This window comes from Dipodomys merriami, unplaced genomic scaffold (assembly GCF_024711535.1).
Source record: "Dipodomys merriami isolate MVZ:Mamm:240054 unplaced genomic scaffold, mDipMer1.0.p SCAF_29, whole genome shotgun sequence".
NCBI classification, from domain to species: Eukaryota; Metazoa; Chordata; class Mammalia; order Rodentia; family Heteromyidae; genus Dipodomys; species Dipodomys merriami.
This window is the reverse complement of record NW_027204381.1, coordinates 1,486,543-1,506,973: the sequence shown is the minus strand read 5'-3', so window position 1 is coordinate 1,506,973 and position 20,431 is coordinate 1,486,543. Positions and strand designations below refer to the sequence as shown.

The 20,431-nt window shown below is 39.2% G+C and overlaps 1 protein-coding gene across 1 annotated transcript in view; it reads left to right on the top strand.

Moving 5' to 3' along the window:
• Positions 1-19,827, top strand: part of LOC138838810 (serine-protein kinase ATM-like) — a 97,876-nt gene extending 78,049 nt beyond the window's left edge. Inside the window, exons 49-63 of the mRNA XM_070038160.1 lie at positions 54-268; positions 1,219-1,426; positions 2,391-2,504; positions 3,076-3,234; positions 3,870-4,008; positions 4,098-4,180; positions 5,585-5,725; positions 6,990-7,106; positions 10,558-10,707; positions 11,203-11,368; positions 12,642-12,728; positions 15,765-15,879; positions 16,103-16,166; positions 17,159-17,295; positions 17,405-19,827. Of these exons, the coding sequence (XP_069894261.1) occupies positions 54-268; positions 1,219-1,426; positions 2,391-2,504; positions 3,076-3,234; positions 3,870-4,008; positions 4,098-4,180; positions 5,585-5,725; positions 6,990-7,106; positions 10,558-10,707; positions 11,203-11,368; positions 12,642-12,728; positions 15,765-15,879; positions 16,103-16,166; positions 17,159-17,295; positions 17,405-17,588 (2,079 nt within the window). The 3' untranslated portion in view covers positions 17,589-19,827. The remainder of the gene's footprint in view (positions 1-53; positions 269-1,218; positions 1,427-2,390; positions 2,505-3,075; positions 3,235-3,869; positions 4,009-4,097; positions 4,181-5,584; positions 5,726-6,989; positions 7,107-10,557; positions 10,708-11,202; positions 11,369-12,641; positions 12,729-15,764; positions 15,880-16,102; positions 16,167-17,158; positions 17,296-17,404) is intronic.
• The last annotated feature ends 604 nt before the right edge of the window (positions 19,828-20,431 follow it).

Here is a 20,431-nt window from a genome sequence, read left to right as displayed (position 1 = left end):
AAATGTATTTAGTATTTTTAAGTAGAATTTAAGTGAATTATGTGTTTTTAAAGGCAGTGGAAGTTGCTGGAAGTTATGATGGAGAAAGCAGTGAACTTAGAAATGGAAAAATGAAGGCATTTCTGTCATTAGCACGATTCTCTGATACTCAGTACCAGAGAATTGAAAACTATATGAACTCATCAGAATTTGAAAACAAGCAAGCTCTCTTGAGAAGGGCCAAAGAAGAAGTGGGCCTACTTAGAGAACATAAAATCCAGACAAACAGGTAATTAGATGTCCTCAAGTGACAATTTTTTGAGTTGCGGGGGAGAGGCTGTACTGGGGTTTGAACTCAAGGCCTCTTACACTTTGCTAAGCAGGTACTCTACCACTTGAGACTTTCCACTAGCCACTTTTGGGGCTGGAATGTATTGGACTGCAGTCTTGCTATTTGTACTTCTTCTTGTCACTAAGTCACACACTATGACACATAAATATTGTGCTTCCCCGGTAGCTTGAGATGACGGGCATGCAACACTGAGCTCAGCCATTCATTGAGATAGAGTCTCATGAGCTTGTATCCCCAGGTTGGCTTCAAACCACAATCCCCTGATATCTATCTACTTCACAAATGGCTAAGATTACAGGCTTGAGCTACTATGCCTGTCTACAAGTGACAGTTAACTGAATGGACATGTTTCTATTAGAAGTGGTACTTAAACTTTTTATCATACTTAAATTTTGAAGAATAAGCTTGGGTTTGAGTACTTGATTTTCTTGGCCCTATTGTGGCTAATCACAGCCTAATTAGTGTACAGTATACCAATGCATGTGCTTTAATAAAGAATTCATATCCTGGTTTTAAGCCCATGAGAGAGTATATAGATATCAGGTTTTTGTTCTTTTTGTTTTTCTTGTGTTAATTAGTATCACAGTTATAGTCTTGAAATTAAATTCAAAAGACCATTTTGATATAATATAATTTTCATTTAAGATTTCCTTGAGTCTATCTGTCATATATATTTTAGTGTAAATCTAAAGTCTGTTCTACATATTTCTATATGTTTTAGCATAAATAAGCTAAATAGATTGAGTCCATTTTGTTTATAGTTATTAAAGCTTGTAAATTCCACAGTTAGGACAAAATAAGTTATGATTCTTATTATTTTGATTTTTCTCCTGAGCTAGATGGTTTATTGTATGTATGATTTTGTGTTTTACTTTATCTAATGCAAGATACACAGTAAAGGTTCAGAGAGAGCTGGAGCTGGATGAATGTGCACTCCGTGCACTGAAAGAGGACCGTAAGCGCTTCTTGTGTAAGGCAGTTGAAAATTACATCAACTGCTTGTTAAGTGGAGAAGAACATGATATGTGGGTTTTTCGACTTTGCTCCCTCTGGCTTGAAAATTCTGGTGTTTCTGAAGTCAATGACATGATGAAGGCAAGTCTTACACTGCCCAGCATTTAAGCTTGTGTTTAAAAAAACTTATAACTCCCATCAGTGTCCAATTTGACATACCCCTTTGTTTTCCTGACATCTGGTTTAGTTCTCTGCACATAGTTACATAAACTGTAAATGATGCAAGTTTGGGTGAACATAAGAATTTATGTTGGGGGCTGGGAAGGTGGCTCAGTAGTAGAGTGCTTGCATTGCATGCATGAGGCCCTGGATTCGATTTCTCAGCACCACATAAGCAGAAAAAGCTGGAAGTGGCATTGTGGCTCCAGTGGTAGAGCACCAGCCTTGAGCTGAAGAGCTGGGGGACGGTGCCCAGGCCCAGAGTTCAGACCACACGACTGGCAAAAAAAAAAAAATTATGTTGGCATTGTCCCCATTACCACAAGGAGTACCTAGAATGAGATAATAGATTGGTGAAATTGGAAAGCAGACTAAGATGATGTGATCAATGAATTACTTTTATCATTATACAAAAAGATACTTTAAGGAAAATATGAAGCTTGTATTTAAAAATCTTAATTTTAATGACAATGTGTTTTGCTAGTTTGAAGGTAAAACTCCTAGATGGGGAAAAAAAAGCATCATAATAGATACAACCAATAGTTTTCCTAGAGTGCACACTAAACTTTTGACATGTAAAAAAGAGTATTTCATTTTATTGTTCACTGAATTCTCAATTCAAGATCACAATAAGATTCAGACCCACACTATCCTTGGAGCCACTGGGATGAGGGAATGCCAGGTATCCTAGTACTAAATCCAGTTTCATTTAGATCAAGCATTTTTAGTTACCAGTCTAGGATACCTATTAGAAAGATTGAGAGGTAGTTAGTGATGTTTTGTTAACAACTACTAAGTTGAGTTAGTAGAGGAACTTTATTTTAGACTAATCTATTTGCTTAGATGTGAGAATATTTGAAATGTACATTTCTTATTTTTATGGCAGAGAGATGGAATGAAGATTTCTTCATACAAATTTTTGCCTCTTATGTACCAACTGGCTGCTAGAATGGGGACCAAAATGACAGGAGGCCAAGGATTTCATGAAGTCCTCAATAATGTAAGTAACTTGAAGATCAAAGCATAGTAATGACCGTTCTCTTATACAATAATAACATACATTTTATTCTTCCTCTCTGGGAAAAGGAAATGTAGAAGAAAGGGGAAATATTCTTTCTCATGACACATATTTCTCAGTCTCCTTTTTTTTTTTTTTTTTTTTTTTTTGTCGGTGGTGGGGCTTGAACTCTGTGCCTGGGCGCTGTCTCTCAGCTCTTCAGCTCAAGGCTAGCACTCTACGACTTGAGCCATAGTGCCACTTCAGGTTTTCTGAGTGGTTTACTGGAGATAAGAGTCTCACAGACTTTCCTGCCCAGGCTGGCTTTCAACCATGACCCTCAGATCTCAGCTTCTTGAGTAGCTAGGATTACAGGCATGAGCCACCGGCGCCAGCTTTCAGTTTATTTCTGATATATTTTGCTTGCTTGCTATCTCATAGATGTACACATACAAAATCTACCCACTGCAGAATATAGACAATAACTTGCATTTTTATTTAAAGCAAAAAAATTTAAATGTACATTTCTAATTAGAAATTTTGTATGAAACTAATAATTCTTAACTTTCTACAGCTTATCTCTAGGATTTCAATGGATCACCCCCACCATACTTTGTTTATTATATTGGCTTTAGCAAATGCAAACAAGGATGAAATTTTGACCAAACCAGAGGTAGCAAAGAGGAGCAGAATAACTAAAAATGCACCCAAAGAAAATTCTCAGCTTGATAAGGTATTAGTTAAATGCTTTTTGAATTATGATATTCATTCTTTCTCAGAATATTCCTTTCTTAAGTCTTCTGGTTTTAAGTATGCATATTGCTAATAGTACTTAGTTTTAAAATCCTTTGTTGTTATGTACCACCTAAAATAGGCTCAAATTTCTGAATAGGACTGGGAAGGTGGCTCAGTGGTAGAGCACTTGCCTTGCATGCCTGAGGTCCTGGGTTCGATTCCTTAGCACCACATAAGCAAAAAGAAAAAAAGCCAAAGTGGCGCTGTGGCTCAAGTGGTAGAGAGCTAGCCTTGAGCTAAAGAGCTGAGGGACAGCACCCAGGCCCAAAGTTCAGGCCCCATGACCGGACCAAAAAAAAAAAATTTCTGAATATTTCTCAAATCATTAATAGCTGTACTATTTTGCTTTTATTTTCACATCGAAGGACAAAGAAAACCAAATTTTTTTAAGCACCTAAGTTATTGACACTTGAGATTACTATGCGGTTCATTATTATTTCATAAAAGGACTTTTGGATTATTAATAGTTGTATTGTCTAAATCTACATCAGTTTTAGTTTTCTTGTTTTTTATAGCAAGTTTAGATGTTGAGTGGTTACTATGTAATCTTTTTCATTGGTTTTTCATTGCTAGGATCGAATGGAGGCTGCAAACAAAGTAATATGTACCATTAGATGTAAGAGACAGCAGATGGTCAAGAATGTTGAGGCACTTTGTGATGCTTACATTTTACTAGCAAACTTAGATGCCACTCAGTGGAAGACTCACAGAAGTGAGTGTTTGGGATCAATGTTGCTTCTTTTGCTTGACCTCTAGTGCTGTTCTTCAGCTGTCACTAAAGTCTTTTCTTTTTACATACAGAAGGCATCAGTATTCCAGCAGACCAGCCAATTATTAAACTGAAGAATTTAGAAGATGTTGTTGTTCCCACTATGGAAATCAAGGTAGTTTACCACTAACTCTTGATTTTTAATTAGACTAGTTCATTAGATTGAACATTTGAGATACCTTTCTATATATTCAAAACCAGTTAATGCCGGGCACAGGTGGCTCACTTCTATAATCCTAGCTACTCAGGAGGCTGAGATCTGAGGATCACGGTTGAAAGCCAGCCCAGGCAGGAAAGTTCATGAGACTCTTATCTCCAATAAAAACCACTAGAAAACCCGGAAGTGGCACTGTGGCGCAAGCAGTAGAGCACTCACCTTGCACTGAAGATCGCAGGGACAGCGCCCAAGCCCAGAGTTCAAGCCCCACGGCCGACCAAAAAAACAGTCAAATATTGCAATTTTCGTGTTTCAACCTAAAGACTTTGTGTATTCTCATTTTTCTCAGTTCTTCACCTATGTTTCTGGACAAGTCCATAGACACTTACCTTCATTGGCTAGAAGGAAAATTTCCATGTGGTTTTTTACCCACACTAATTGTTGTTCAACAGTTCATAATTATTTTAGTTACTTGTTTTTAATATGTGTGTGCCCTTACTCATGGTAGATAAGCACTCTTACCTTTGAATCATACTCCCTGGCTGCTAGAATGTGTTTGTTTTAAGTTAGGGTCTTCCTATGTAGTCTACGCTGGCCTCAAATTTGTGATCCTGCTGCTTCAGCTTCCCAAGTTCTGGGATTATATGCAATAACATGCCCACTTTTTTTTTAAGTTCAGTATGCAGTGGAAGATAGCCATTATATTACACTTCAAGTAAATGTGTATTATTGCATTAAATTGACTGTATATAATACTTAACTATATCATGATGATCTTCTACTGCTAGAAGCATCTTGTGAGTGGGGATATTTGTAATGGAAAAGTTTATAGTTTAGAAAATATTAAGTGCATTGTAAATCTCATGTTTGAATTTCAGTGTAGTGCTTAGTGTCTACTGTTATTGAGTTTGAAATGTTGCATCCCGTGGAGTAACTTGGCAATTTTCCAGCTGTTATTAGCTATGTTACTTAACTGAATATTTCCTTAAATTCTTGATTTAAGAAGTTTAACCTAGGAAATACCACCTTACCCTCTTTCAAAATCACCTGATGTTGTTGTAATGATATTCTAGAGGAATTAGTGCTCAGATGCTATCATGTATGCTAAGTTTTCAGTGATTTTTCAGCGACACCATTCTAACTTTAAATGTCCTAGTTTCATTAAAAATATCTACATAAAAGGCTTACACCTTCTCACTGTCCTATCTTTCATTAAACAGAAAATGAATTACACCTCCAGTTCTCAACCAAGGTGGCACATTGCCATTCACTCTTCTGCTTAATATTTAAACTGCCATTTGTAATAGTTTGCTTTAAATGCAAATAGTATGTCTAACTTATCATAATTATACTTTTCATTAGGTGGACCCTACAGGTGAATATGGAAATCTGGTGACTATACAGTCATTTAAAACAGAGTTTCGTTTAGCAGGAGGCTTAAATTTACCAAAAATAATAGATTGTATAGGTTCTGATGGGAAGGAAAGAAGACAACTTGTCAAGGTAAGACTTTTGCTTTTTTTGCTACAGACCTTAAAGGGCTAAAGAGTTAATACTTTGTGTGCCTGTCTTTATTCTGAGTAATTGTAACTAAACAAAACCTGTGGAATAGAAATGGATTTTTTTGAAGAAATAATGCTTACCGGGCGCTGGTGCTCACGCCTGTAATTCTAGCTACTCAGGAGGCTGAGATCTGAGGATCGCGGTTCAAAGCCAGCCCGGGCAGGAGAGACCGTGAAGAGCTGAGGGACAGCTCCCAGGCCCAGCGTTCAAGCCCCACAACCGACCAAAAAGAAAAAGAAAAAGAAATAATGCTTTTCTCTGTGTCTGAAAGACTATTGTTCTGTTTGTTTGCTTTAAGTAAAAAAATACCATAATGCATTATAGGCATGATGACGTAAAGAATCAGCCTGCTGAAAATATGGTAGTGGTTAATTTCCATAAGTACCCATTGGAGACCTGTGCCTCATTATAGTGGGTCTGCCATGATACCAACTGTTGTAGCTGGAGGGGACAGCATCTGTCACTTTCTGACCAGCTGCTCAGGAGCTGCTTGGGACCTGTTAAAGAACAGTGGAGAGATACACTCTGGTGTATCTCAGGTGTTTTGCAAAGTTCAGGTGTGGGAGTTCCTTTAGTCTAATTACAGAAGCAACTAGGGGACATAGTTTCACAGAGTGACAATCCTGGCACTTGGTAGGCAAAGACCAGAAGGATTGTGATTCCAAAAGCATCCTGGGCTACCCAGCTCAGACTACTCTAGAAGTTACTGTATAGCCAGACCTAGGTTTTTTGGTTTTTTTTGTTTTTGTCAGTCGTGGGACTTGAACTCTGGGCCTGGGCGCTGTCCCTCAGCTCTTCAGCTCAAGGCGAGCGCTCTATCACTTGAGCTACATACAGCGCCACTTCCGGTTTTCTGGTGGTTTATTGGAGATAGGAGTCTCACGGTCTTGGTCTTTCCGGCCCGGGCTGGCTTTGAACCGCGATCCTTAGATCTCAGCCTCCTGAGTAGCTAGGATTACAGGCGTGAGCCACCAGCGCCCGGCAGACCTAGGTTTTTTTGTTTGTTTGTTTTAGCCAGACCTAGTCTTTAAAAAGAAAAAAAAAGGTAACAAACTTTTTTTCCCCATCAGTTAGCTTCCCAGGGCAATAACTAAATGAAAGAATTGACAAAATTCTTTATTAAGAGGAGCAGAGATGATTATATTTATTGCTGAGTACCTTGTTGCTCTCCCTGGCTGACGGTTTACGTGTGATTATTCTGAAGGGCCGTGATGACCTGAGACAAGATGCTGTCATGCAGCAGGTTTTCCAAATGTGCAATACTTTATTGCAGAGAAACACTGAAACTAGGAAGAGAAAACTGACTATCTGCACATACAAGGTAATTAGTTACATTCTGTTGCTTCTCCAAGAAAAGATGCATTATTTGGACTAAAGATCAGCAGATATTTTTTTTGGAAAGGACTGAATAGTAAATATTATATTCTTTATGAGCCACAAGATCCCCTAGTTACAAGCTCATTTTTTCTGTACAACTTCGTAAGCCTGAAAAGAGATTGCTAAAAAGTTCTTAAAGAACAGGTATTGTGGAGCTGGGAAGGTGGCTCAGTGGTAGAGCGCTTGCCTTGCATGCATGAGGCCCTGGGTTCTATTCCTCAGCACCACATAAGCAGAAAAAGCCGGAAATGGAGCTGTGGCTCAAGTAGTAGGGTGCTAGCCCTGAGCTGAAGAGCTGAGGGGCAGTGTCCAGGCCCAGAGTTCAGGCCCCATGACTGACCAAAAAAAAAAAAAAAAAAAAAAAGGAACAGGTATTGTATAATGAAAAAGTAAAGGAAGTTTTCTAGTTCAAAATGCCAAGCTTCTAGATCATAAAAAAATGATGTAGAATTAGCTTACCAAGTATGTACTCTATGAGTAAGAACCTCATTTTCCTTGGAAGCAACAATTTCCAACAAGATACACAATTGAGCCTCTAAATTATAAGAGTGAAAGAACATCTGATCTCAAATATTTAGAAGTTAAACTTCCATCTCTACTAAATGAGTCTTTTGTTTTTTTGCAACTTTTTGGATGTCTAGACTGTGTGACTGTGTGTAGTGATACCCTGTTTTTCCTTTAGTTTGTAAAAAGACTTATCTCACAGCCTTTTGGAAGGGCTGGTTCCTGATAAAGCTGGCTATATAGAACTCTTAAGAGACACCTCAAACTTAATAAATACAACATGGAACTCTTTTTTGTGGGGCAGGGCAGTTGGTGGGGCTTGGATTTGGGGCCTGGGCATTGTCCCTGAGCTATTTTGCTCAAGGCTAGCACTTTGAGCCACAGTACCACTAGTTTTCTGGTGGTTTATTGGGGATAAGAGTCTCATGGCCTTTCCTGCCTGGCGTGGCTTTGAAACATGATCCTCAGATTACAGGCATGAGCCACCAGCCCTCAGCTAACATAGCACTGTTGATTACTCATGTCTACTCTGAGAACACCCCAGACTCTCTCAGCAAAAGGGACTACCTCATCTCACTTTGATTATTATGGAAAATTTCAAAAAGAGACCATAGAAGATAAATGTTCTATACACTCATTCATCTTTAGGTTATTGACTTGTAGACAATTTTGTCCCATTTTTACTTCTATCTACTTCTCCCTCCAATATTATTTTGAAGCAGAATATAGTACTTCACCTATAAATATTTCAGTATGCAGATTTATAAGATAATGTGTCTTTTTTAAAAAAATCACAATACTGTCATCATTTCTAAAACAATTATCAGAAGCTCCTTAGTATCATCAAACATTGAGGGTCATTTTAAACTCCTGTATTTTTCAAATCTCATGTCTAAGGGTGTAATCTTCATTGATCATTTGTTATTTGGTTCCTCAGCATTGTTACATGTAATAGATTCCCAACAAATATATACTAAGAAACTAAAGGCCTCCTTAGGACACAAAATATGAAACAGTTTAACATTAAAGAGACCAACTAAGAAAATGAATATAATAATATTGAAGGGTGATTATAACATTAATAACAAGCAATTTATATACAGAATAGAGAAAGAACTTCACACACTAATAATAAAAGACAACTATTAGGGGGAAAAAAGAATACAAATGGGAAGTTCACAAGAAGAAAACATTTGAGTGGCCAATAAGCCTATTAGATGATACTCTGATACCGCAGTGATACAATGATACACCCTTAAACTGGCAAGATACAAGTCTGACAAATATGTTAGTAAAGTTATGGAATGGTACTTCTGGTTAGATATATAAACAAAAACAGTCACTTTGGATGGTCAATTAGCAATTTATGGGTAACACACATTCTCTATGACCCAGCTGTTCAACTCCTGGCTATATATACCTAGAGAAATGAAAGTACATTCTCTAGTACACTATGACTGCGGCAGTATTTGGAGGAACTTTAAATGTGCAAACTGAATAAATTGGACAGTTAAGAGTATTTTTATACCATATACAGTCATGAAAATAAATGACTTAAATACACTAATATAGCTAATGGGCAAACAGTGCTGAATGGGAGAATAGCAAATTGTAAAGCATACGTCCTTAAGTTTGCAACTCCATGCCTAGCTTTGAAATAAAGATATATAAAAACCACAGTTTGCAGTCCTCTTGTTGCCTTAAGGGTAGGGGTGTGAGATTAGCTAGGGGTACAAAGGAAGCGCATCTCTTTTCTTGCAAGTGGAGAAAAAAAAATCTAGATTCAATAAAGTTGTTTAATGTAAAAAGCATTTATTGAGGGGCTGGGAAGGTAGCTCAGTGGTAGAGCGCTTGCCTTGTATGCATGAGGCCCTGGGTTCAATTCCTCAGTACCACATAAGCAAAAAGAAAAAAGCCAGAAGTGGCGCTGTGGCTCAAGTGGTAGAGTGCTAGCCTAGCCTTGAGCTGAAGAGCTGAGGGACAGCACCCAGGCCCAGAGTTCAGGCCCCATGACTGGACCCAAAACAAACAAACAAACAAAAAGCATTTATTGATTCCTTCTTTTACATTATGTCTATAATGGGTTATAATTATAAAAACTTGAGAATTGTTCATTTTATATTTAGCAATATATCTTTTCTTGAAGCTGATAAGAATACACCTAATTTCAATAATTAAAGTATATTACAATGGAGATCACGTGAGTAATTCTTTCCTAGAGGAAATTCCTTAAGTATAAGAAAGGTAGCAAGCCAGGTGCTGGTGGCTCACGCCTGTAATCCTAGCTACTCAGGAGGCTGAGATCTGAGGATCACGGATCAAAGCCAGCCCGGGCAGGAAAGTCTGTGGGACTCTTATCTCCAGTAAACCACTAGAAAATTGGAAGTGGCACTATGGCTCAAGTAGTAGAGTGCTTGCCTTGAGTTGAAGAGCTGAGGGACAGCGCCCAGGCCCAGAGATCAAGCCCCACGACCGACAAAAAAAAGAAGAAAGAAAGAAAGAAAAGTAGCAGAGCACTGAGGCACAAACCCATAACCCCAGATACTTGGGATACTGAAGCAGGAGAATAGTGAGTTCAAAGACAGCCTGGGCAACATGGCAAAACCTTGTGTCTAAAACAAATTCCTCAACAAAGTTGAACAGATTAATTATGGGCACAAATCTGGTAAATATGAAATTGTGGGGATCAACAAGAGGGCTAGACTCACAGAAAGCTAGAAAAGTCATATTCTTTGAGTTTATGAAAGCAGTGTTTTCCATTGCTTTCCTCCAAGGAGCTTTGTCTAGTACTAATACAGCCTTGGGGGAAAAATGCTTTTCTCACTGACATTTGAATGGTCAACTGCTCTTTAATGACCATCCATAAACAAAAGGTATTTACTTAACTTCAGGTGGTTCCCCTGTCCCAGCGAAGTGGTGTTCTTGAGTGGTGTACAGGAACTGTACCTATTGGTGAATTTCTTGTTAATAATGAAGAAGGTGCTCATAAAAGATACAGGCCACAAGATCTCAGTGCCTCTCAATGCGTAAAGAAAATGATGGTGAGTAACATCCAAAATTAAAGATATTAAGAGATCTAATGGCTTATTAAAATTAAGCATTTGCACATATTATGCAACAAAAAATTAGTTAATAAAAATTAGCTTACCAGCATGAAAAGATGTGCTTTGTGAAATACTAGGGCATTTGTACTTCCTCTTTGAGACAGTAGAAGAAAATATTAACCAATTTATATTTTAGGATGGTAACAGCTCTGTGAGCTATGTGTTCTAGAATGCGGATTGGGAATATGAAGTGGGATCTGAACAGAGACTGATAATGGTAGGAGTGGGGGCTAGATAGGAGGAATAGTAAGGAAGCAGAAGTGATAAGATTTGATTCAGCAATCAAACTGGAGGTGAGGTTAGAAAAAGAATACCTCCCTTTTCTCTAGCTGAAGTGACATTTAAATGACATGTCATTTAAAGACATAATGGGTATTAGTTGGATTCACTAAAACTTTTGATAAAATAACACTATAAATGTTCAATTTAAAGGAGGTACAAAAGAAGTCTTTTAAAGAAAAGCATGAAACCTTCATGGATGTTTGCCAAAACTTTCAACCAGTTTTCCGATATTTCTGCATGGAAAAATTCTTGGACCCAGCTGTTTGGTTTGAGAAACGATTGGCTTATACTCGGAGTGTGGCCACATCTTCTATTGGTAATCTGACCTTAAGAGATTTATAACTTTCCTCTCCTATTCATCATCATCTGTCTCTTTAATATATGCAGTATTTTCTAGTATTCTGAATTATGGGAGGATGATGGTGGTTGCTAATCAAATCTTTATCATTAGATCATTGTTTTCTTTTTAAATTTTTTTTTATTATTATGAAATTACCATACAGAGGAGTTACAATTACATGGGTAAGATAATGAGTACTTTTCTTTTTTGGGGGGGGGGGTCCGGTTGTGGGGCCTGAACTCTGGGCCTGGGTGCTGTCCCTCAGCTCTTCAGCTCAAGGCTAACACTCTGCCACTTGAGCCACAGCGCCACTTCCGGCTTTTTTCTTTTTTGCTTATGTGGTGCTGAGGAATTGAACCCAGGGCCTCATGCATTGCAAGGCAAGCACTCTACCACTGAGCCACCTTCCCAGCCCCTTTTTTTAAATTTTTTTAATGAGTACATTTCTTATCAAGCATTGTTGCTTCCTCCTTTGTTTCCCCTTCCCATCCCTTTCCATCTCACCCCCCATCATCATTTCTTGTTTATCCTGATTGATAACTTCTGGTTAGGTTAATTTGTGTTCAATATAATTCATTAAGCAAAAGAAAAGTTTCGCTATAAAATGAAAAACGTACCTGTAGACTTTTTGATTTATAAATACATTCAGTAAAAATGGATGCACATAATGTGCTGCTTGGGCCCAAGTAAATAATGGATTTTAACCTTAACCACTAGTTTTCAAGGTACTGGTATTTTTTTTTTTTTTTTGGTCCGTTGTGGGGCTTGAACTCTGGGCCTGGGCGCTGTCCCTCAGCTCTTCAGCTCAAGGCAAGCGCTCTACCACTTGAGCTACAGCGCCACTTCGGGTTTTCTGGTGGTTTATTGTAGATAGGAGTCTCACGGTCTTTCCTGCCCGGGCTGGCTTTGAACCGCGATCCTCAGATCTCTGCCTCCTGAGTAGCTAGGATTACAGGCATGAGCCACCAGCGCCTGGCGGTTCTGGTATTTTAAAACTACATCTTTATTAAAAGAAAAAATGGTAATGCTTCTATTTGTAAAATGCAGTATGAATTTAGAGCTGGCCAGCTTTGGCTTAAACTCAGAAGGGCTATGTTATATATTTAATTTCCTTTACTACTTTATATATTTAATTTCCTTTAAACATGCTAACAAACCTAAACTATATTGAGTCAATGGTATTAATTAAAACTATGACTAAGTATTCGTTAAAAATAGATGAACATTGATTTTTTTTTTTCTCTTTCAGTTGGTTACATCCTTGGACTTGGTGATAGGCATGTACAGAATATCTTAATAAATGAGCAATCAGCAGAACTTGTACACATAGATTTGGGTAAGTGATACAGGAGGTATCTTAATAAAATATTTATTTGTAGGAATAGTGATAGAAATTTGTTCTCACTGCCATTATTTTGAAGTAATGGGATTTCCAATTGGAAAAGACAGTTTTCTACAAGGAAGAAAGAAGTTTGAATGTAATGACAGCTCTAGAATTCTCAGCAAGTGGATCTCAGTTGAAGTCACTGGACTGGAGGGGGTTCTGACACTACACATTGTCTTTTATAAAGAGGATAAGGATGGAAACATAAGCACTCAGCTTTGAGGATAGTCAGCAAAACATAGGAACTAGAAAGTAGCAGGGTTTTTGAAACTGAAGGAAGAAAAAATTTCGTAAGTATAGGTTCACTAGTAACAGACAGAAATACCACATAAAGTGAATGCTGAAAGTAGGTCTTTGAGCTTCATCAATTGTAGAGCAGCCCCAGGAAGCTGCCCTTGCAGAGAATAGAAACTATAGTGTAAACTGTGTAGACTTAAGAGTGTAGAATATGCCGGGCACCAGTGGCTCACGCCTGTAATCCTAGCTACTCAGGAGGCTGAGATCTGAGGATCTCGGTTCAAAGCCAACCCGGACAAGAAAATCCGTGAAATTTGTCTCCAATAAACCACCAGAGTGGGGGGGTGGGGGAAGGATGGGAAGGGATGGGAAGGGGAAACAAAGGAGAAGGCTACAATGCTTGATAAGAAATGTACTCATTGGGGCTGGGAAGGTGGCTCAGTGGTAGAGCACTTGCCTTGCATGCCAGAGGCCCTTGGTTCGATTCCTCAGCACCACATAAGCAAAAAGAAAAGAGCTGGAAGTGGTGCTGTGGCTCAAGTGGTAGAGCGCTACCCTTGAGCTGAAGAGCTGAGGGAAAGAGTTCAGGCCCTATGACCGGACCCAAAAAAAAAAAAAAGAAATGTACTCATTATCTTGCCCATGTAATTGTAACCCCTCTGTACAGTATTTTCACAATAAAAAAGAAAAAGAAAAAAATAAAATAAACCACCAGAAAAACTTGAGCATTGTAGCTCAAGTAGTAGAGCGCTAGCCTTGAGCTGAAGAGCTGAGGGACAGCGCTCAGGCCCAGAATTCAAGCCCCACGACCAACCAAAAAAAAAAAGTGTAGAATAGTTCTGCAGGAAGTTTGACGTAAAAGGGAGGATGGGAAAAGAATCTGCTGTGTACTCTTCATCCTAATGTGTTTATTCAAGCATATTAGATACAGGCAGAGCCTATTAGGATCTCCCATGCAGAAATAAGCTGTCTGGACTAGTCAACTGAATATACAAATAAGGAAGAGTCCAGATAGATTCTTCTCTTACCTGTCTGATCTTTGAGTGCTTTTCCACTGGCCTCTTTTGTACTTAGCATCTTAGAGCCCCAAAAGGAAGGTAGACCAGCAGTGTTATCTCTATCACATATTATCAGTAACATCTTTAGTCTGTTTAGATTCTGCTTTTCTGAGACTCCAGCAACATTATGTTAAACCTTCTTGCTGTATCATTTATGCTCTTACATGCTTATCTATTTTTTTCCAACCTGTCGGGGGAGGGTTCGGGGGCTTAAACTCAGGACCTCACAATTTCTACATTGCTTTTTTACTCACAGTTGGCATTCTACTACTTGAGCAATGCCTCTACTTTCAGATTTTTGCCAGTTAAGTGTCATACAGATTTGTCTGCCCAGGTTGGCTTCAAACCATGATTCTCAGATCTAAGCCTCCTAAATGGCTAGGATTATAGGTATGAGCCATAGGTACCCAGCTTTTTCCAGCCTTTTCCTCCTCTCCAAACTAGCCCTCAAAATGAATGGCAACTTTCTGGAGAGGCTGTGCTTTCCAGCCCTACTAGCTGTAGTAAAGAGCCAAGCCAAAGGATACCAGGATACCAGGACTGGTGTCAGCTCCCAAAGGCCGTGAATGCAGAAGTTAAACCAAGAGTCTCCTCTTGGCTGGGAAGGTAGCTCAGTGGTAGAGTGCTTGTCTTGCAAGGCCCTGGGTTTGATTCCTCAGCAGAAAAAGCTGAAAGTGGCGCTGTGGCTCAAGTGGTAGAGCAGTAGCCTTGAGCTGAAGAGCTGAAGGACAGCACCCAGGCCCAGAGTTCAGGCCCCATGACCGACAAAAAAATTTCAAAAATAAAAATAAAAAAGAGTCTCTTCTTAACTCAAGTTTAGATTTTAATTGAAAAATCAGTCACAGCCAGGAAGCAAGAAAACCTCAACTTGAATGTAACATGGATATGACAAAGGTTACAATTACTTGACAAAGATCATAAAGTAGCCATCCTAAAAGTGCTTATTACAAAAAAGTGAGTAATTCGAAAATAAATTACAATATAGTAAATTCAACACAGAAACAAAAGATATGAAGGAGAACCAGATGGAAATTTCAGGACAGAAAAGCGCAATACTTATAGAGAAAAAACAGTCATGAGAATGGCTTCAGTGTAGAAGGCTAGCCAGAGATCTCAAACCTGACCCCAGAAGTACAGTCTTTAAGAACTCTTTAAACACACACACATACAGAAAAGAAATATGATAGTAAAATAGGCAATACACATGAGCAGACATTTGACCAGATCCATTATTAAGATAATGAATTAGCTGGGTGCCAGTGTCTCAGGCCTGAAATCCTAGCTATTCAGGAGGCCGAGATCTGAGGATCATGAGGCTGGCAAGAAACTCATGAGACTCTTATCCCCAATATACTACTCAAAAAAAAACAGAAGTGGTGCTGTGACTCAAGTGCTGGTGTTCACCTTGAGCAGAAGAAGCTCAGGAACAGCACCCAGGCCCTGAGTTCAAGCCCCACAACCAACAAAAACAAAACAAAAAAACCAACGTCTATATGAATTTCCATAGAGTAAAAAAGGCAACTCCAAAGATTCATGTTATATAGGACCTATGGTATATAGGAACAGAACAAAGGTGACAGGTTATTTGCCGCCTTTATGAAGTTCGCACGCCTCTTGTAAAGAAAATAAATTAACTGTTACTCCTCACCTCACTGTTTTGGTTTTGTTTTGTTTTGTTTTTATTTTATTTTAGGGGTTGCTTTTGAACAGGGTAAAATCCTTCCTACTCCTGAAACAGTTCCTTTTAGGCTCTCTAGAGATATTGTGGATGGCATGGGCATCACTGGTGTTGAAGGGGTCTTCAGAAGGTAAGTCACATGAGGAAGGGCAGGCTATAGAACATTCACAAATATATTTATATATTTGTATTTATTTATTAAATATTTATTAAAAGTCCACTCTGCCAAGTATATGAGATTTGGGAATTGTTAATAGTGCTAATCTCACATACTACACAAGATCTACAAGAGGTGATACATTGAAAACATTGATGTGTAACAAAGCCCATATCTAATGCGTTTGAATCTGTAGATGCTGTGAGAAGACAATGGAAGTGATGAGAAACTCTCAGGAAACTCTGCTAACCATTGTAGAGGTAAAGTTTTATTTTTTAAGGACATGGTTATTTCTTTTTTTTTTTTTTTTGCCAGTCATGGGGCCTAAACTCTGGGTCTGGGCGCTGTCCCTCAGCTCTTCAGCTCAAGGCTAACTCTCTACCACTGGAGCCCCAGCGCCACTTCTGGCTTTTTCTGTTTATGTGGTGCTGAGGAATCTAACCCAGGGCCTCATGCTTGCAAGGCATGCACTCTACTGCTGAGCTATCTTCCCAGCCCCCAGGACATGGTTATTTCTTTACCAGAAAAGCTTTATCTTGCTAGTACTGCTACTACGTTGTAACTAATCTCTAGTGTAAAATAAAGTCATGATTTTGACATAGTTGGGGTTTTCTTCTGTGGTGGTCCTGGAGCTTGAACTTGGGGCCTGGCCTGTCACTGAGCTTTTGTGCTCAAGGTTAGCACTCTACCATTTGAGCCACAACTCCACTTCTAGCTTTTTGGTGATTAATTGGAGATGAGAGTTTCATGGACTTTCCTGCCCAGGCTGGCTTTGAGCCACAATCCTCAGATCTCAACCTCCTGAGTAGCTAGGACTATAGGCATAAATCACTGGTGACTAGCGCAGCATAGTATTATTTCGAGAATAGTTTCCACCGGGATTTAAGAGGAATTATGCTTGGGTTCAGAACTAACAGAAATCACTAGTACATAGAATGAGCTCAGAATTGGTAAGAAGTTGGGAGGATTATGTTAGTATAGTATTCTCCACAGCAGGAAATGTGTGAGTTTACTCCTCCTCCTTCATCAGCTGCCATGTAACTGACCTGTTATTTTCACTGATTTATTTTGCAGTCCTAGCTATATCACTTTTAATACCTGATCAAAAGGCACACATTGTTGATAAAATACATGGGCTTTGGGGCTGGGAAGGTGACTTGGTGGTAGAGTGCTTGCCTTGCATGCATGAGGCCCTGGGTTCAATTCCTCAGCACATTAAAAAAAAAAACAAAACCGGGTTTTCTCTACTTAGGTCCTCCTGTATGATCCACTCTTTGACTGGACTATGAACCCATTGAAAGCTTTATATCTACAGCAGAGGCCAGAGGATGAAGCTGAGCTCCATTCTACTCCAAATGCAGATGACCAAGACTGCAAACGAAGCCTTAGGTGAGCAGTATTTTAGGAAAAATTTCTTTTGCTAATTACTTAGATGTTCTTATTCCCAAGGCCCTTAAAACTATTGTACATCATTGACATCTTTACATTTTTCTCTTAGTGATATTGACCAGAGTTTCAACAAAGTAGCTGAGCGAGTGTTGATGAGATTGCAAGAGAAGCTGAAAGGAGTGGAGGAGGGCACCGTGCTCAGTGTGGGTGGGCAAGTGAATTTGCTCATTCAGCAGGCCATGGACCCCAAAAACCTCAGCCGTCTTTTCCCAGGATGGAAAGCTTGGGTATGATCTGCAGCATATTATATTGCCCCCACAAAAAGTTGAGTAAGGATTAATGTTTAACCAATTGAAGGAATATGTTTTGAAAGTGTCCCTACTTAAGAGTCACTATCCAAAGATGCTTCAGCTGTAACTGGGAACATCCATGCTCTCACATGTTAGAAATAATAGCTCTTCCCACTCTCTGTGCTTCTAGGTTAAATGGTTATTTCTCCTCAAGAGAAAACTCATATTATTTCAATCAAATCAGACTTGTGTAGTGGGGGGAACTGTGGAAGCATCAATGACAGGTGTCCTTTGGTAGGAATCAGAACAAGTACATGCACTGCTTCCTGAGTAGTTTTCAATTAAAACTTTCCCAGATAGATGTGATAAGTTAGAAGTGTCCACCTATGATGTTATAGCTATACAGTGTGTAACATGCCCCAGCACTGCAAAGAAAAAACTGTACAAACTAGAGGTTGGGCATTTTTGAACTGAAAATCCAAAATATGAAATGCACTGGATACCCAGTTTTTTGTAGGGCTGTTTTTTTTCTTTTTTGTATTTTGAAACAGGGTTTCACTATGTAGCTCAGGCTAACCTGGAACTTGCTGAGTAGCCTTAGCTTGCCTCACATTCATGATCCTCCTGTCTCAGCCTCCTGCATGCATGTGTCATGATGCCCAACTCATCCAGAACCTTGAGTCTCATGTTAGTAGCTTTTCTTTTTTCTTTTTTTTTTTTTTTTTTTTTGTCGGTCATGGGGCCTGAATTGGGCCTGGGCGCTGTCCCTCAGCTCAAGGCTCAAGGTTCCCACTCTACCACTTGAGCCAAAGCGCCACTTTCAGCTTTTTCTGCTTATGTGGTACTGAGGAATTGAACCCAGCGCTTCATGCATGCTAGGCAAACACTCTACCACTAAGCCACATATTCTCAGCCTCTGCCAGCATTATTGTTTTGTTTTGTTTTGAATTAGCAAATTACATCAGAACAGATGTTTTTTAGTTACCTTCATTTTTGACCCTAAGAATTTCTACTTGCTATAAGTTTTTCTGTATACTTTAAAGTATATTGTAGGGGAAGTTTTGTTTGTTTTTTGTTTTTGTTTTTTTGTTAATCGTGGGGCTTGAACTCTGGGCCTGGGTCACTGTCCCTTAGCTCTTCAGCTCAAGGCTAGCACTCTACTACATGAACCACGGTGCCACTTCCGGTTTTCTGAGTGACTTATGGGAGATAAGAGTCTCACCGACCTTCCTGCCCAGGCTGGCTTTGAACCGTGATGCCCAGATCTCAGCCTTCTGAGTAGCTAGGATTACAGGTGTGAGCCACCAGCACCCGGCTTAGGGGAAGTATTCTCTGAAGAATAAACTTTACAGTTTAATCATAATCCCAATTTACCCCCTGAAAAAGTCAGGATTTGAGAAATAAGGCAACTTGTCCATGGCCATAAAAAGTAAAATGTAAAGTACAAGCATAAGATAGCAGTTCCTAAGTTGATGAGATTTCAGGTGAATAGAATCTTGGGTCATTTGCTCACAAGGTCAGTAAAGACCAAAATAGAGAAGGCCCTAGAAAAGCTAATTAAAAAATTGTAGACTGCTTGAATAGTTGTGTGCAGACTAAAGGAAGGTAATAGCCGTCCCACCAGCTATGTGCTGCTCGTTCCTCTCCAGTAACTCCTTAATCAAGTACACACTTAGGAATTCAACAATACCATCTAAAACTTCAGTGGCTCAAACTACTAGCTACTTGGGAGGCAGAGATTGTGGGGAGGGAAGATTGTGGTTCAAGGTAAGCCCAGACAAAGAAAAGTTTGTAAGGCTCATCCCAACCAGTGGCTGGGCACAGTGGTACACACCTGTTATCTCAGCTATGTAGGGAAGTAGAACAAAATAGGAGCCTCTTAGGTTCAGGCTGTCTCAGGCACAAAGCAAGACCTGTCAGGAAAAATAACCAACACCAAAAGGGTAGGTAGAAAGACTCAGGTGGTTGAGCACCTGCCTAGAAATGGTGGAGGCCCTGAGTTTGTTTGACGTCTAATACCACCCCCTAAAACGGGAAAAATTTGGACATGCTCAAGTTCAAAATACGGTAATCCTTTAAAAAGTAAACCAATATGCTAGCTTGAACTGTGGTATTCCTAGTGTCTGAATTGCACCTTAATGAAATTATGTATTTTATGTCAGTTTGTTTCAGTACGATTTAAGAAAATTTTTAACTGTACTCTTAGCTGAATTTATTATGAAATGTTTTGAATAAATCTAAAAGGAAGCATATGCTAAGACTCATTCATTTCATTCAGATAGCAAGAATTCTCTGTGCAGGCTTAATACATTTGTGCAAAATCCCTTTGCCCTTAAAGCATCTGTGGCATAATGCAGTAATGTTCAAATACAGCCAAAAGCACTGAATTTATGAGTCAGTACTTCTCCTACGTAGAAAGAGCCTACAGAGGCTAGCATTACTTCTGTATCCAACCACATAAAGACAAAAGAATAATATGCTTCCAAGAATATAAACATAGGGGCTGGGAAGGTGGCTCAGTGGTAGAGCGCTTGCTTTGCATGCTTGAGGCCCTGGGTTCAATTCCTCAGCACCACATAAGCAAAAAGAAAAAAGCCGAAGTGACGCTGTGGCTCAACTGGTAGAGCGTTAGCCTTTAGCTGAAGATCTGAGGGATAGTTCCCAGGCCCAGAGTTCTGGACCCAAAAAAAAAATAAAAATAAGGATAAAAAGTTTCTATGAAATTTATTACACCAATTTATAAATAAGAGATAATACATCATGACTAAGTGGCTTTTTTTTTTTTTTTTGGTCAGTTGTGGGGCTTGAACTCTGGGTCTGGGTGCTATCCCTCAGCTCTTCAGCTC